Source organism: Gopherus flavomarginatus, chromosome 11 (genome assembly GCF_025201925.1).
Source record: "Gopherus flavomarginatus isolate rGopFla2 chromosome 11, rGopFla2.mat.asm, whole genome shotgun sequence".
Taxonomy (NCBI): domain Eukaryota; kingdom Metazoa; phylum Chordata; order Testudines; family Testudinidae; genus Gopherus; species Gopherus flavomarginatus.
In genome coordinates, this window is record NC_066627.1 from 33,266,385 (window position 1) to 33,283,850 (window position 17,466).

Genomic DNA, 17,466 nt, shown 5'->3' on the forward strand with positions numbered 1-17,466 from the left:
AGCCTGCTGGCAGAGGTTGTCTGTATGTGTTTTTAAAAGTAAATGAACGAAGTTGCAGTGTGGGAGGTCTAGGCTGGCTATTAGGAAACACTATTTCACTAGAAGGGTGGTGAAGCACTGGAATGGGTTACCTAGGGAGGTGGTGGAATCTCCATCCTTAGAGGTTTTTAAGGGCCAGCTTGACAAAGCCTTGGCTGGGATGATTTAGTTGGTGTTGGTCCTGCTTTGAGCAGGGGATTGGACCAGGTGACCTTCTGAGGTCTCTTCTAACCCTAATATTCTATGATCCTATTTTCATTTCATGTTTCTTTTCATGTGGCAGTGAGTTCCATAGTCTTGGTTTGGCTCCTATGAAAGTTCTGCCTCCTGAGTCTCCCAGTGGTTGACAGTGGCTCAAAGCTGTCTTTGGAGAGGTGGTGTTTCATGTAACTAGATCCAGTCCCATTCAGGGATTTGCAAATCGAGGCAGAGAGAAAAGCATTGCCTGTACTCCTGAGGGCAGTGCTAAAGATGAGCAGTTCTATCCTTCCCTTACACAAGGTCATAAAGTATGTATGGGGCCATGCGATATAATGCTTTGTACTTAATCACAGTTATCATATATCCATGAAATCTAGGCTTGAGGATTATAACTGAAAGCTGCAGTTGGTTTTGAATGGAGCAGTCTGTTCGTCCAGCAACTCGGGCCACTAAGAACCCATAATTCCAGTATTTTGCTGTCTGCCCAGGCTCCTAATGTAATACTGGCTCAAATTCCAGGTTTTAGTCTCACTTGAAGCTCTCCATGTGATCATGGCTTGCTGCAATGGCATGTTCCAATGGGACTGTGGACCTTGCATCAGACTTGTGGAGATAGAGTTGTCACCTCTGAAGGGGGGAAAAAAAAGGGACATCTGGGATGATCCTTAGCCCGCAAAACTGGACAGCTGGCAGTGCGTACCAAGCACTCTTAGAGATTTCCCAGGACAGCTACTTCAAAAAAGGGACAATCTTGGGAAAACCTGGACTGATGGCAACGCCTATATGCAGGAGACAGCTCTTTCTCAGTGACTGGCCCACAAATTTGGAACTCCTGAAAGACAGCAGGATGGGCATGAGCAGAACAAACTCCAAAACCCACTACCTTGACGCAGAGTAACAGGAATTACCAGATTGGACCAGTAGTCCAGCTAGTTCAGTTCTTGTTTTTAACTTTGCTCAGTACCAGCTTTGTCAGAGGAAGGTACAAGAAACCCTGAAGTGGACAATGAAGGACTAACCTGGCTCTAGGGATAGTTTCTTTCTAACCCCTGTCAGTTATTGGTTGGTGTATGCTCTGATGCCAAGAGGCTTTATACCTCTTCTTTTTTTGAAGTATTTAACGTAACTGTGTTTATTCTCATTATCATAAATGTCCAGTCTTTTTCTGAATCCTATTAAGTTCTTGAGTTCAATATCATGTAGCAGTGAGTTTGACAGGTTAAATTTGTGTTGCATTACATTTTTTTCTCAGTCTTAAATTTATTGCCTTTAAAATTTCTTTGAATGTCCTCATCTCTCCTATTAATAACCAGTGAGCAGGTGTGCCTCATTTACCTTCTCTGTCCCATTCATTATTTTGTTTGTCTTTCTTAAGCCACTGCTTATTCATCTGTTCTGTAAACTGAACAGCCTAGATCTCTTAAGTCTCTACTCATAGAATAGTCTCTTTGTTTCAAGGTAGGTTCATTGCAATCCGTGCTGTTGTCAGAAAGACCTGGACACAATAGACATGTAATAACCAAGGTCTTGTGCTCTTCATACTATGACTATCCTCACTTATCAACATGCTGAATGCCTGTTGTGATTTTAAAAAATGATTCATTTGGTCTGGATAACATTTTAAAAACAACTGAGGGACGTTTTCTCCTTGAGATTGCAGAGAATTATGTGCACAGCTCCCATCAGTGCAAGTCAGCAAAATGAGAAATTTCTCTTAACAACTTAGTAAATGTGGCAACAACTTCAATAAAATGAATCTGTTCAATGCTTTCACTTTCTAAAAAGTCAGTTTTGGAGAACATGATCCCAGGAGTTATCAGAAACAGCCTCCGTGGGAGGCCATGGTGCAGAAGAGTCTTTGTTTACGTTTGCTTCCAAGCACTGGTATGCTGACTCTGAACCATTATTATAAAGAAAAATGTAAGCTATGCCTCTCTCCTTTCCACACGCCTGGAGTTAATTACAATATCTCATTCTGTTCTTCTTTGGTAATTGTGATGGACTTGAGAAAGTCTTCCCATTTTCCTTTGCAAGTCTCATTCTCTCCCAGAGAAAAGAACAGGAGTACTTGTGGCACCTTAGAGACTAACAAATTTATTTGAGCATAAGCTTTCGTGGGCTACAGCCCACTACATTGGATGCATCCCACGAAAGCTTATGCTCAAATACATTTGGTAGTCTCTAAGGTACCACAAGTACTCCTGTTCTTTTTACGGATACAGACTAACACGGCTGCTACTCTGAAACCATTCTCTCCCATGGCTCCCAGAACAGTTGTATTTGCACACTCAAAATATTGCTTAAACATCTTATCATCAGGGTTTTTCCTCTTAATTTTGTGCTTTGCAAATCATGTTTATCAGCTTTCTCCTGAAATAATTTGCAACATCTACCAAGTGTTGAACAGGTACCAGTCTTTCATCTTCCAAGAAGTTTTGCTCCTGGCGGAAATTATTTATCTCTGAACATGTGTGGCAAGCAGGGGTTTAGAATTAAAGGTGATTTGGGCTATTGTCTCACGTGTAATGGGCCTAAACTAAAACACTATTTTGAAACATGATCAAAGCAAGAGTAGCTTTTGGTTGAGAAACTGAGGTGCTTATGGAATGGCATTCTCAGCAAGCAGAAATCAGAATTAGTCAGCATTTAAGACAGTGGTTCTCAAGTAGGCGTACAGGTACCCCTGGGGGTACCCAGAGGTCTGCCATGAGGTACATTAACTCATCTAGTTATTTACCTAGTTTCACAACAGATTACATAAAAAGCTCTAGCGAAGTCAGTACAAACTAAAATTTTATACCATGACTTATTTATACTACTCTATATACTGTACACTGATATGTAAGTACAATATTTATATTCCAATTTATTTTATAATTATATGGTAAAAATGAGAAAGTAAGCAATATTTCAGTAATACTCTGCTGTGACACTTTTTTGTATTTTTATATCTGATTTTGTAAGCAAGTAGTTTTTAAATCAGGTGAAACTTCAGGGTATGCAAGTCAGATCATACTCCTGAAAGGGGTACAGTAGTCTGGAAAGGCTTAAAGACACTGGTTTAAGAGGTTATGAATATCAAGATGGAGCAGGTTAGAAACAAAGTCTCCCCCCCCCGCCCCAACTCATTATGGAATCAAATATGAGTAGGACAATTTCCTGAGCAGTGTTAAGGTTCCTGGAAATAGAGTTTGCTTGTAAAGGAATGTAAAAATGTGACCTCCAGGAAGAACAATGAATCCGATTCTGTCGATTTTCAGACATTAAAAAACAAAACAAAACACAATACACTTATCAAGTGTCTTTTCTATACTGAGTAGCTTTCTATGTTTTCTCTTTTAGCTCCCATCTTGTGACTCCACAACACTGGCTGTTTGTAGCATCTTCTGATCCAGAGATTACTTTCACAGTTATATGAATGTGTCATTGTTCTTTGTCGTTTTTTTTTTTTTTTTTTTTTAAATTTCAAGTAGAATTTCATGTTCACCTGGATGGAGCCATTAAGCCAGAAACAATCTTATACTTTGGCAAGTGAGTTGTTTAAAAATATCAATTTGCTTCAGTGTGTTTAGCTGGGTGCTTTGATGTGAAAAGATTTCCTGGACAGAGGCACCTGTGTTTAAAAAAGAAAATTCCTAGAATTTGGCCCTGTCCTTGCTGATTAGTCCAGTATTAGCTACAATTATGTTTATAATACTTTCCATTAGCATGATTTTATCTGACAAAGATAAGGATTATTTTTTTACTGAGCCCTGCCAGCCAAACTGTCCTGGATCACTGTATGTCTCCACCTAATTCTCAGACAAAAAGTTCTCTGTCCCTACCCATCAGGGAAACTGTGTTTGAAATGTGCAAACAACAAACGGCTGTCACTAGCGTGATCCTAGTCAGAGTGTAGACCAACACTGTGACTGAGTACATGATGCACAGAGCTGACCACTTTCTAATAGTGTAGTAGGGAAACTGGATTGAATTAGTCTCAAATATGTAACTAAACAGTGACCTAATGCCACTCTCCTTATGCTCACAAGCCACAAACCAAACAGAGCTATGAACAACATGAGCAGGTTAGATGAGGAAACAGATTTTGTGGTCAGGCTTCCAAACAGGTTTAGAAAGAATGAGTTATGAGTCCATTTCTAAATATATACATAAAACAGCACAGTGTTCTGTCTCATTAATAACTGCAAGAGTTTTGCAAAGCGCAAACAACCCTAGTGCATCACCATTGCCACCGGCTGTCCCTTGTAGTTGGCTACCAGTCCCTGGTCTGCAGAAAGCAATTGGCTGCGTCAGTTGTACTTGCAATACGACCAATGCCAGTGTTTGTGTTTTCAGCAAGGGTTTTCTCCCTTAGCACTCAGTGTAAATTTTCTGTTTGATCCTGCCTTGCCATCTCAAAACCAGATGTTACTATTAGGGCTGTGTAAATAATTGGATATTCGGTTCAGGAGCAGGTCTGAAAAAAAATTGTTTTGGGTTGAGTTGAAACGAAAATGTTTTGAAAATTTTGCCAAATCAAAATGTTGGAAAAAAAGGTTTGTGTTATATCAACCATAATGTTTGGTTTTGATTTTGAAATTTTTAAAATTTTTTTTAAATTGAGGGAAATTCCAAAGTGAAGAAAAGTTGAAACTTTTTTTCCCCAGCGCACCAAATTCTACGTGACTCTGTGGGGTCTGATTTTGTTTTGGAGTGGGGAAAAAAGGGTTCTGTGCAGGAATAAAAAGGTTCTGTGGAAAAAAAGTTGCCTCACTCTAGATGTAACCTATTGCCAAGAAAAATCTTCAATGCTATGGCTTCATTGCTAGCTTAAGCAAGAAGGAGCAGATGGGCTCTGTCGGGGAGGCAAACTCTGATTAATTGACACATACACTTGATGAATGGCAAGGTAAATAATGAACAACTTGAGGACCTGGCTCTATAATTTTAAACAAGATAAACATAAACTTTCACACCTGGAAGAAGTTTCATTTAAAGATAAAGGACATTAGAAATCTGGCATTGTTTGCCAAAGTGTAGCAGAAATCCCTCTTATCAAGAGTGTCATGATAAGGTTGACTCTAACAACCAGCCTTTGCAGGTTCTTTCCCATGTCCCAATAAATAACACTTCAACATAGTTGAGGGGGCTTTAGACATGAAAGCAATTTCCAGTAAAAATGGAACAGATATGGCATCATCTAAGATGGATGGATTGGAGGGTTTGATAAAATATTTTTGTGTGGGGAAAAAAAATTTCTTCTCAGGTCATGGCTAAGGTGCCTTCTGAACTGGCAGTAGTTTCTGCCATGCAGCCGAGATGAATATTCAGAAGGTACATCAAGAAAATCCAGCTCATTAATTGCTGGATGCCCCTTTGGTGTGTTGTGTAAGCATTCCCCTAGATTTCACCCATCTATACATATTGTAGGAGCAAAGGAGTGGGTTAAAGATTTCAGTGTATGGATAGGTATCCTGATGTGTGAGGGATTCATTGACACATCTAACTCCCTGGAGCTCTTCCCTATGGCAATGTGGGTGATCAGGTTCTGTGGTTACCTGGGGGATTCTTTTGACTCTTGTAGACGGGAGTGTCCATACTTCACCCACCTGAAGGAACTGTGCTTGCAACTTGGCAGGAGCCCAGGGCTGCCCCACGCTTGTATAAAATGGAGGTGATTGGAGCTATTTTCTTATCTACTGTAAAGCTGGAGCCTGCACAAACTACCACTCCCACCATATAGTGTTCAGTTTAGGGTAAAGGAAAAATGCATGCTGGTTTTTGTGCAGAGGCAGCATTTTGTGGGGGCAATCTAGGAGTCTGCTTTGAAAATCTGGCCCCACGCATAGAATGCTGCTTCTGATCATGACTTAGTGATCATGACACAAAAACTGCTTGGTACAGATCAAACAGCAAATAAATAAAGTTGCTGGGCGATGATTGACTCAGTTTGACTACATCCAAATAATGCAATGTTGTAGTGCAGGGATCATCAGCCTTTGGCACGCAGTTTGCCAGGGTAAGCACCCTAGTGGGCCGGGCTGGTTTGTTTACCTGCCGCGTCCACAGGTTCAGCCGATCGCAGCTCCCACTGGCCGCAGTTCACCGCTCCAGGCCAATAGGGGTTGCAGCAAGTGGCACATCCCTCAGCCCACACCGCTTCCCGCAACCCGCATTGGTCTGGGGGGACAAACTGCGATCAGTGAGATCTGCGATTGGCCAAAACTGCCCGTGCATGGCCGCAGCTTCTCTCCGGCTTCAAGAGGAGCTGCGGCCCCATGCCTGCCGGGGACAGGGAACTCCAGGGCTGCAGGCGCTGGTGCTCTCTGTCCCCGGCAGGTGTGGGGCCACGGCTTCTCTCTGTCTTCACGAGGAGCTGTGGCCTCGCATCTGCTGGGGACAGAGAGCACCAGCTCCCGCATCCCTGGAGTTCTCTGTCCCTGGCAGGCGCGGGGCCGTGGCTTCTCTCTGGCTTGGAGAGAGGCCGTGGCCCCACGCCTGCCGGAGACAGAGAGCATTGGCGCCCGCAGCCTCGGAGTTCTCTGTCCCCGGCAGGTTTGGGGCCACGGCTTCTCTCCCCTGCTTGGGCACTAGGCACTAGGGGCACTAGGCGGCGCACATCAATGCACCGCGTTGGGGACCACTGACTTAAACTGACCAGCTTGAAACCCTGCTATACCGTGACCTCGCATTTATCACGATGGAATTTTTTGGACCTAAAACATTGCATTATAGCGGGGTTTCATTGCACTTAACTAGGGTGACCAGATGTCCCGATTTTATAGGGACAGTCCCGATGTTTGGGGCTTTTTCTTATATAGGCTCCTATTACCCCCTACCCTGATCCTGATTTTTCTCACGTGATGTCTGGTCAAGCTGTATTTAACAGTAATGAATGACGCACGCTGAGTGCCAGGGTCTTAATCTGTAGTAACTGCCTTTGCCTTTGAACTCTGAACATAGAGTAGATTTCTTATACCATAGAGCCATAAAGCATCTGTGTACATTGAGCAGAGGAGCAATATTAGTCAGGCTGTTCCTGCAGATAGCTTATGTAGTTGGCTGTTGGAACTGGAGAAGCTAAATCCTGGGTAATGAGATCTGGAATCTTTCCCCTCCAGCTCACAATCTCAGAGACTGCCCACTTTTGGTAGAGATTGTTGTGGTAAAGACCACCACCCAGTTGATTTTGGATCAGACAGCCGAAGGCACCTTTATTGATAAAACAAGATTACAAGTATGCATACAGGGAGAGACAGCGTAACCCCATGCAAAAGGTAGGCTGCTCTACCCTTTACAATTTTTACCAAGTTTATAAAGGTTAAAACCGCAAAACATCATATTGATTACACAAGTTATTTGTCCTTTAATATTGCAAATCAACAAGCTATTTTAACATATATCATGCATTTTGGCAGTGATTGAGCTGGTCATTCTATAATTGAGCAAGCTATTTCCACACTTATCATGCGTTTTGGCAGTGGGTGAGTTGGTCATTCTGTAACTCCACCTTGCAGTTACCGTAAGCAGGCAATATTTGCTACATTATACTTGCCTAAAGCTGAACTGGCACTCAAGTGGCCCCTTGTTCCCCTCCTAGTTCCTCTTTTGTCAGTGTTTCATACCCTGCTTTTTCATATCTAGTTTCTCCATACCCAGTGCACACCCAGTGCCACAGTATGCAGATAAACAAGTTTCTTTGAGAACTAAACCCATGGCTTTTATTTTGCATTTATTTAGCTTGCTTGGCCTGTAAACTAATAAAGCTAAAAGCATATAATTGTTGCAATATTATATGTTAAAATCACAGATGCTTATATCAATGGCAGGGCCTTGCAGCAGGGACAGATAGATTACTATTTCAATCATGGCCCTGGTACAGTATCCGACCAGTGACAGCAACCTCCAAAATGCTTTGGTGGCAAGACAAGATCCCATATAAACAGTTGCAAAGCTCTATCCAACGAGACGGGGGGGGGGGGGGGGGAATTATGTTCCCTTACAAGATGGATGGGTTTTCCTATCTGGATGCTCTTTGGTGGCTTTTCTGAGAAGGGGCTTGTTGGGTGTCAGTCTTGGTTCACAGTGTAAAGATTTCCACATTAGAGACACCACATCACAATTTTTCTCTATTGTTGGCAGCCTCAGCAGAAAGGTCAAGGATTGGCTGGCTCTTGGAGACTAGCAACAGGCAAACCTGAGAAGGTTCCATAGCTCAGTTCAGATCAGCAATCCAGTGTTTGTTGGCAACTCTTGACTCCATATAATTGGGGTTGGAAATTGCTTTCTTGAAATAATTAAGCATTTGTGCTTCCAAGACCAGGAAGTACCAAGACACCAGGAACAGAAAGGTTCTGTTTTGGCTCAATTTCTTTGGATAATTCTGGGTCTGTTGTTGCTGCATTGTTGCTAGAGATCAGTCTCCTCCCTTATCCGGGTGAGGCTCCTGAGGCTTATATGTGAGGCATTTTTTAAAAGACTGAGCTATCTTTTGCCTGTGCCGTAGACTCAAAGCAGGTTCAGCAGTATGGACTTTGTTTCTATTTGAAGGTGTAACCCAAATCCTTGTTAGTGAAATGTGTATTGATTTCTAGGAAAAGAGGAATTCCGCCCCCTGATGACACTGTGGAAGACCTCTTGGAGCTCATCAGTTACTGGAAGCCACTCACTCTCACCCAGTTTCTAGAAAAGTTTGCTCTCTACATGTCTGCCATTGCGTAAGTAACTTACTTCCTGGTAACTGCTCCAAGTTTCTCATCGGTCTCAGGCACCTGCAAGCTAGAATTGTCAATTTGGGGCATGTATGGTTTTCAGACCCACAGCAGGTCCACTCTCCTCGGTCGTTTTGATCAGTAGCCCATAAATCAGATTAATCCTGTTCTTTTCCTTACAGGGGGGACCGTGATGCTGTGAGAAGAATAGCCTATGAGTTTGTAGAAATGAAAGCAAAAGAAGGTGTCATCTATGTTGAGGTCAGATACAGCCCTCATCTCCTAGCCAACTGCAAAGTTCATCCTGTTCCATGGGGCCGAAAAGAGTGAGTAAATCCATAAAGTGTAAGACTGTGCCAACACAGCATGCAGATATCTGCGCGAAAGCCACTGACCAGCAAATGAAGAACTTAGTTTTGCTCCCAGGACCAGAGGGAGACAGCACATCTTTTATTTCTATCTGGAATGCAGTATTAGTCATGTATACACTTTTTCTCCCCCCCTTCGCCCCCCAAAAATGTTCTTCCTCTGGTAACTTGCCCCAAGGGCATTGTCCCATCTGTGTGGGAAACAGCTGTTAGATTTTTGGCTTAAGCTGCTCCCCCTTCAAGAAGTCACCGGAGTTCAGATACACATCCCACCCCAACCCTCCATCCAAAATGTAACATTTTCTGCCAGGAAAGTTAGTGGGCTGAGCCTTTGGGAGCAGCCCTTGTAGCTCTCAGTCTATCTTTCGGTGTCATCTGTGCTCTTTAGAACAGCATGTTGCTAATTAAACCAGCACTGAGCTTTGCAAGGAGACCTCTGGGATTTCTCACAAAACATGGTGTGAGGCATTTGCTGCTTTTTATGTCACTCTGCTCACTGCTGCCAGGATAGTGCAAAGCTCTGCATCTTAAGACGTTTTGGCCAAAGAAAAAAGGTTCCTCTTTTGGCAAACTGGTTCATTTACTTAAAGAAATACGGTGATCTAGTGTGGGGTTTGTAAAAGTGTCTCTCTGGCCAACTTGCATCCCACGCAGCTCTGCAGTGCCACCTCCTTCATCCTCCAAACAGATGTGAGTCACTGAGGACTTTAGTTACAGAGGAGGCTAGTGTTGCATGTAGGCACAAAGGGAGATTCACAGATGAACCTAAGGGAGTCAGAGGCCTAACCTGCTTAGACACTCTTATAAATGTTACTAGATGCCTAAATACCTTTGTATATCTGACCCTGAAACTACAGTTCCTGGCAGACCATGCTCCCGCTACCTCTGAGGGGGCTGGTCCGGTGTTCAACATGAGGGTGGCTGCAGTATACTCCTTTTTTGATATAAATGTGGCCCTTAGCTTTCTGGCGTTTTGCCAGTGTGGTCACATTGGTTGGGCAGTGTTTGGATTCTCCTGTATTTAACAGCCCATAGCAATAATACAACCATCCAGTGATGTTACCATTCAGGAAGCAGTTTCTCTTCCTCTGGGATTGCTGGGGTGCCGAACCTCACAAGCTTGCTAGCTAACTTCGAAGTTTTCTTCCCGCAGGGGCGACCTCACTCTGGATGAAGTGGTTCACCTTGTTAATCAGGGATTACAGGATGGAGAAAGGGATTTCAACATCAAAGCCAGGTCTATTCTATGCTGCATGCGCCATATGCCAAGTAATGTATTACAGTTCACCTGCTGCTCTGCTCCACTCCCTCCTTTCCTGACCCTTTGAGATGTGTGTGGAATGTCTTGAATTGAGATCCTTTGGGGAAATATTAGGGAAGCATCAGTTGCTCAGTTCCAGTTTGAATGTTGTCTCAGTGCCATGGGAAGGTGATGGCTATTTCCCATGTAATGCTGGTGGAAGAGAGAGACTGAGGGAGGAGAAGCCACTCTTCATATCCATTCAGTGATTTCCAGCTCTTTTATCTCCAGAGAAAGGGTAAATCTGACATCTCCTCAGGCTCAAGATTGAAGGATGCCAGCTCAGTTTTTCCTATTTCTGCAAAAAGCAATTTCTAACCAGCTTAGTGTTGTGCTCAGGTTTGTCTAAGCCACTTTATGGGGTAGGGTACATGCTCTGGCATATTAGTTGGAAGCAGCATCTCTTAGAGCAGCAGAGACTGCTTTCTGGCTTTTCTGACATGTCACTTTATAAATACACACAATCCATGTCAGGCGTTTAAACCCGAGAGCAATGTATTCTAGCTCTGTGGCCCCACTCCTCCTATCGGGAAGCTTTGAATGTCGCCTTCATCAGAGGTGCCGGCGCAATAGGATGCACTCTTTTGTTAGTGTGTTGAGAGGGCCCCTCAGGAGGGAAGCAGTGTCTTTGGTGGGCCCCATGTGCAGGTGGTGGCAGTGTGGATTTTGAGAAATGTTCCATGGGGGCCTTTACAGTTTACTACATGGCTGCCTCTGGCTCTGTTCTCTTCTAGTGTTTAGTGCCCCTTAGGAAAAGATACAGGGTGAAAAAGGGAGAAACATTGGGTCTGCCTTGCAGAGATGAATTTGTGAATGCAAAACAGAGGTTAAGTGGAGTGGGTATCATTCATTTCCATTTCCTGCAGATAGCTTTAAATTAAAAACCAAGAGCTGGGTAGAGTGATGCAGGACAGCTCCAGCTGGGGTTACAGGAGATGTGGCCTGGTTAAGGGATTGTTTGTTATACCTGGAATTCAGGGCAGACAGGTTGCTTGTGAAGAGACTATTAGTTGTATGTTGAAATACCACGTATAATATGCCTTCTTCTAATTCTGGTATTAAACAAACCAAACATTTGAAATACACTGCTTCAGTCCATACTGGAACCTCGTTCAGTATTATCCCCTTCCATGAGAAAGATGAGGAAACTTGAGCTCCTAGTTGAGAATGAAACAAATTTCTAGACTCCTTTGGGAGGTTGGATTGGAAATGTGTATCATATAGTGCTGTTCCCAGCATCCAAAACACAGTGTAAACTGATAGAACAAAAATGATAATCAGTTAAAAGCAGTAACAAAGGTACCTTCCAGTACTTCAGGTAAAGTTGCAGAGTAGATGCCCAAGTTGGAAACATTCCATGGCCAAGGAGAACACTTATAAAATGACTTCACTTCCATTGCCTGGTTATGATAAGGGCTAACTAAATAACCTGTTGTTTCCATACTCTATGCAGGACCAGGTCCAAAAAACAGGTGAAATACACTAAGCCGCGTTCACTAAAGGCCAAAATTTTAAATGTATGTAGGTGTCTGAAAATGCAGACAGGCGCCTAGTGGGATTTTGAAAGGCACCTAAATGTTTTTTAAAATCCCACTAGGTGCCTATCTGCATTTTAAGGCATCTAAATATCTTTTAAAATCTGGCCTTAAACTTACTGACTTCTATAGATAAAGCACTTATCCACAGCTGATACAGTTATCTAAAACAGGGGTTATGTGGTAAATCAGCCAATTTTCTATATTATCTTGACCTGCTGCATTCTACAAGTAGCACAATCAGGAAGACTAGGAAACAATTTTGCAGTAACTTAACCTTTCATAAACAAAGGCATGTACTGACATTTTGAAATCCTTGCTGAACAGTTGCCTCAGGATGCTAGTAGATGGGTGGTGAAAAGGCGTACTAGTAATGTCTGTCAGGCCTCTATCTAAAAAGGTGGGAAATGATCCTATATTTCTAAAAATTTCCCAGAATCAAATTGAAAGATCCAAGGGTCAAATTTTCAGAACTTTGTGCCTGTCAAAATATATACATGTCTAATTATCACAATTGTGCATGCAGTCGGTCATTACATGCACAGTGGCAGTAAATGCATGCATAAATGACGGCCTAAATATCTAACTGATCACTTGTGTGCACACGTGTTGCACTTGCAAAGCTGTGGTAATTGCACTTACCTATTGGACAGACGAGTAAGTGTGTAATTTGAATGTACACATAATTTGGAAAATGAGGGCTTGATGGGCAGTTTTGTTAGTCTCAAAACCTGTTCCACAGACTCTAGTTTGGGACTATCCATTGACTTGACTCAGGGAAGTATTTTCACTGGCATTGTTCTGAGAACACTGTACTAAGTCATGCAGAGTCTGCCTTTTTAAAATAGATGCAACTTAGTGCAATGAGAGGTTCCCTCCTACATTTGCAGTCAGTTGAGAGGAAGATGGAAATATCAATCTGAGAACTGGCACATATTAAACTTGTGTTTGAAATAATGGCTCCAAACTATGCAAATCTAAAAAGTAATCAAACAACTAGACTAAATCCTAGGCAGTTGAGCTGTATTCTGAGTATCACTGACTTGTAAGTACTTATGATCTTCAAATAAAACATGCCCAATAGGTACCCTGTTAATTGTTATCTCTATATCTTATCTCTGCTTCATGGCCTTTCTGCTAAGGTAGAGTGCAGTGTCAATTCCACAGTGCTATACCCTCCTTCAGGAACTATAGTGGGCCTTAGTCAGGAATGGCTGTGAACTAGGGGGTCTTGTTGATTTCTATCTGCTGAGAAAATAGCAGTAATTAAAATTCTACACTTATCTGTTGCAAGCACTTGGCAAACATTAAAGACCAATATTCCCTGGTTACATGTGGACTGAGTCCCCTCCTCAAAGGTGCCTGGCATTCCGTCATTCCCATTGATTTGGATGGGAGCTGTAGGTGCTCAGCACCAGGCCAGTAGCCCGTTCTGCTTGAGAAATGCAGCCCATCCTCACTGCACATCTTAAACCAAATGAAGTCACTAAATAGTTCCCAAGGCTTTTCTCCCTTATGGCGAAATACTGAGTGGCTGGAAGAATATAGCTGTTCTATCTGCACTACAGAGAGTCCATGATGGCATGCTAATATCCCCTGCCAGACTTCCTGTGAGCTGGTGTAGCTTAGCCCTGTACGGCCATGGGAGTTGTGAAACCTGCCTGTGGGTATATGGTGGATCTAAGACCCTACAGAGAGTGGTGCCGCTTGCGATACATGTGGTCTGAATTAAATATTTGCCTTTAAGAGCAGAAAGCATTCTTGATTTCCCTTCCTCTCTCAGGCCAGGGCAGAGTGAGAATAATCCGTTATGTCAATGAGAGATTAGATCAGGGGTAGGCAACCTATGGCACTGGTGCCGAAGGCGGCACGCGAGCTGATTTTCAGCGGCACTCACCGTGCCCGGGTCCTGGCCACCTATCCAGGGGCTCTGCATTTTAATTTAATTTTAAATAAAGCTGCTTAAACATTTTAAAACCTTATTTACTTTACATACAACAATAGTTTAGTTATGTATTATAGATTTATAGAAAGAGATCTTCTAAAACCATTAAAATGTATTACTGGCACTCAAAAACTTAAATCAGAGTGAATAAATGAAGACTCAGCACAGCACTTCTGAAAGGTTGCCGACCCCTGGATTAGATATTGGATTGTTATCCCTCTTCTTCTTTCAGTTTCCTCTTGATTCCTGTTCCCAGAAAAGCCCCTTCTGCTTTCAGCTCTGTACAAAGCATTTGCCTGCCAAGTGAAGCATTCTGCGGGTACTGTGATGTCACTTTCTGGCTGGTACAGAGTTTCTCTGATCCTCACTTGCCTGTTCCAGTTCTCCAGCTCACTGACGGAGTTATTGGAGAAGCTGAAGGTCCTTTCTTCCTTGCTGTGAGCTCAGGGGTCCAGTTCAACTCAGTCTCAAACTTCAAGGGTGATTGAGGATTTGGGCTGGGAGCTGCTTTGTTTCCAGCACAAACCACATCTGTCTTTATTTTCAGGAGGAAGAGAACTTCCCCTTTCTAACTCTCCCAGGCTGTGCTAGAGCTGGTGGAACTGCGAAGTGGATTTCCCTGAAGGGTAGTGCAACGTTGTGTATTTAACAGCAACAATCTGCAGTGGCAATTGCACTTGCCAAACAGCTGCCCTTTGAAAGGATGCTGCTGGCTAAGAGCTGTTTGTCTAAAATTGTCAGCCCAAGGGCTTCACTGGCAGCTTTCAGTCCAAAAAAATTTAGAATGGAAACAGATCCAGACTAGCAGCTGGTGTTTCTCTAGTGAGTGGTCACTTCCATAAGTTTCTCTGTCTATCATCATAGACATCATGCTCAGCGTGGTAGTGTGTAGACTCTTCTCTGAGCAGTTAAAGTATGGATTGTTGATTCTTGAGCAGATGCAGTCATTCTCTAGTCTTCTCGCCTGTGACTGTGATCAGCCTGTATCTTCCAAGCCACGAAGTGCATATAGTTACAGAAGAGCCTTTCAGGTGCCATTCCAGGCTGTGTTTTTAAAGGGCCAATGAATGTCCGTCCACAAGGTTTGCTAGCTCCTCTGTTTGCCTACATGCAAGCTCTATAGTGTCTATGCCACAGAGCCCTTGTCCCTGAAAGCCAGGCTGTCCTACAGGTGTATTATTAGAGGCCTTCAGAAAGTGTGTCCTCTGCTGTCTTAACTCTGAAGGTCCCTCAGAAGGACTAAATGAGATGACAGACACATCTAGAAAAGCCTGTTTCCTAATCAGTTACTGCTTCTACCTCCCTCTTTTTAGAACAGATTTTCCTAACTTCTGCCCTCCTGCTGCTGCCACCCTCGGTGTATCTAACCCTGTGTTGAATTTAATCTTGGAGCCTACCACACCTTTGTGTCTGCCCTCCCCATTTTGTATTTTAGTTTAATATTTTTAGAAGTTTTCTCTGATTTTTCCCTTCCCCCAAGAAAAATTAAACAAACTCAAAGCATAGTGAGTAAGGGTTTTAAGAGGAAAGTGCTGTACTCTGTCATGGTGTTGGCAGCATTACCAAATTAAATCTGCCAATTAGCCAGATGCCTTGAGCTCCCGAATTCTTTACCTCTGGACTTTTCATCTTTTCCTTCATTATCTCATAAGAGAGAGTGGCATTTTCTTCCATCTCTAAAGCAGAACCACTTGTTTCCGTCCATTGGCATCATTGAAACTTGCTTATCTTCACAGCAGGCTGTCCATGGGCTTACATTTTCACTCAGGGAATCTGGATGGTTGTGTTGTCCTCAGAAAGTGGTTTATATGAGTCTTTTTTTTAATTGCTTCCTAGAAATCTAGACTTGGAGAGGAATTTTTACAAAGGGGTAGGCAGGGATCTCATCTCCAGATGCATTGCTGTGGAAGAAAAGGCCTTCCTCACCCCTATCCATAGTCAAATGTGGCCTTGGGAATAGAATCCTGTCCCTTGATGCTTTTTCTTATGCTGCCCCTTTGTATGGAAAGTAGCGTTTTCTCTACATATTTAAAAGACAGAATGTCCCTGCTGCTCTGAGCAATGATTGCTCTGTGCCCAGCTAAATGCTGTCTTGTTTTTATATAGGTCTTGGTCTTCCCAGCTGCGTATAGGAGGGATGTTTAGTCAGGTTAATTTTTTATTTTTATGTTCATGTTGTTGCCAGGTTAATGTCCTCACTGAGTTGAAAACTAGCATGCAATGTATGGATCGTTCTTCTAAGGATTTGTAAATGGTGCCTAGGGTTTGGGATGGGTGCTTGTTTGCATGGTTAGTACAAACCTCACTACATAAATAACTAGCACACCCAACTGGGGATCGGGAGAACTGGGTTCTAATCCTGGTTTTTGTCCTGACCTGCTCTGTGATCTTGGGCAAATCACTTCACTCCTCTGTACCTCATTGGTAAAACAGGAATAATACTTTTACCCTCTTTTAGAATTAACGCTATGGGATCTGTAGATGAAAAGAGTGCAATAGCAGCTAACTCTTAGGATTATTATGTTTCTGCCATTGCACTTAACGCCCAGAGCATGACTCCAGATGATGATAGCATGGGTGTAGATCCATCAAGTGCATGACCCTTCCGTTTTAAACAGCATCTCTCTGCCACCCCAGCCTCTGCCCACCCTTTTGTTTGACCTGTAATAATGAAAAAGCAGCAGTTTGCAGCTGAGAGCCCCAGTAGATTATATTACACTGTGACTTTGCACTTTAGAATGCATGTACCTGACTCATGGAGTTTTGCTCTCATCAAGGGCTGTAATGATAATGAAGGGCTCCCGCTTGGAAGGCCTAATAACCAGGGCTAAAACCTGTCATGCCTACCAGCTTTACAGGCAGTGAGCTTGCTTGTTGGTGGGGCTCTTTCTCTCTGGCTCTGGTCTATAAACCTGGCTCTAGGATTTTGTTGCTTTTTAGAGGGCTTCAAACTTGGGAGAAATCCTGGAAATGAACTTAATTTTTCTATTCATAAAAACATAACGGCCATACTGGGTTGGACCAATGGTCCATCCAGCCCCAAATCCTGTCTTCCAATAGTGTCCAGTGCCAGGTGAACAACCACATTGGTTTGGACAAGAGCTCAGGGTTGACCCTGGTGGAAGGTTTTTCCTGAATCCTGCTGCTCTTCTTTCCAGGCTGGTCACTGGAGGTGGTGGAGCTGTGTAAGAAATACCAGAACAATACGGTGGTAGCTATAGACCTGGCTGGGGATGAGTTGTTGGTGTCTGAGACCTTCCCAGAGCATAGGAAGGCTTATGAGGTTTGTTCAATGAGCTTCTCGAAAAATCTTGCATCAAATTCTTTCTGGCAAGTAGTTCAGACCGAAAATGGCCTGTAGGACTTAAAAATCATGTCTTAAAAT

At 43.1% G+C, this 17,466-nt stretch overlaps 2 protein-coding genes across 2 annotated transcripts in view; both read left to right on the plus strand.

Annotated features, from left to right (window-relative positions):
- The window catches only part of LOC127030984 (adenosine deaminase-like), an 89,142-nt gene that overhangs the window by 58,037 nt on the left and 13,639 nt on the right, over positions 1-17,466 (plus strand). The window contains exons 3-7 of the mRNA XM_050917664.1: positions 3,714-3,771; positions 8,817-8,939; positions 9,116-9,259; positions 10,455-10,570; positions 17,240-17,364. Of these exons, the coding sequence (XP_050773621.1) occupies positions 3,714-3,771; positions 8,817-8,939; positions 9,116-9,259; positions 10,455-10,570; positions 17,240-17,364 (566 nt within the window). The remainder of the gene's footprint in view (positions 1-3,713; positions 3,772-8,816; positions 8,940-9,115; positions 9,260-10,454; positions 10,571-17,239; positions 17,365-17,466) is intronic.
- Positions 1-17,466, plus strand: part of LOC127030714 (adenosine deaminase-like) — an 88,982-nt gene that overhangs the window by 56,896 nt on the left and 14,620 nt on the right. The window lies entirely within an intron of this gene.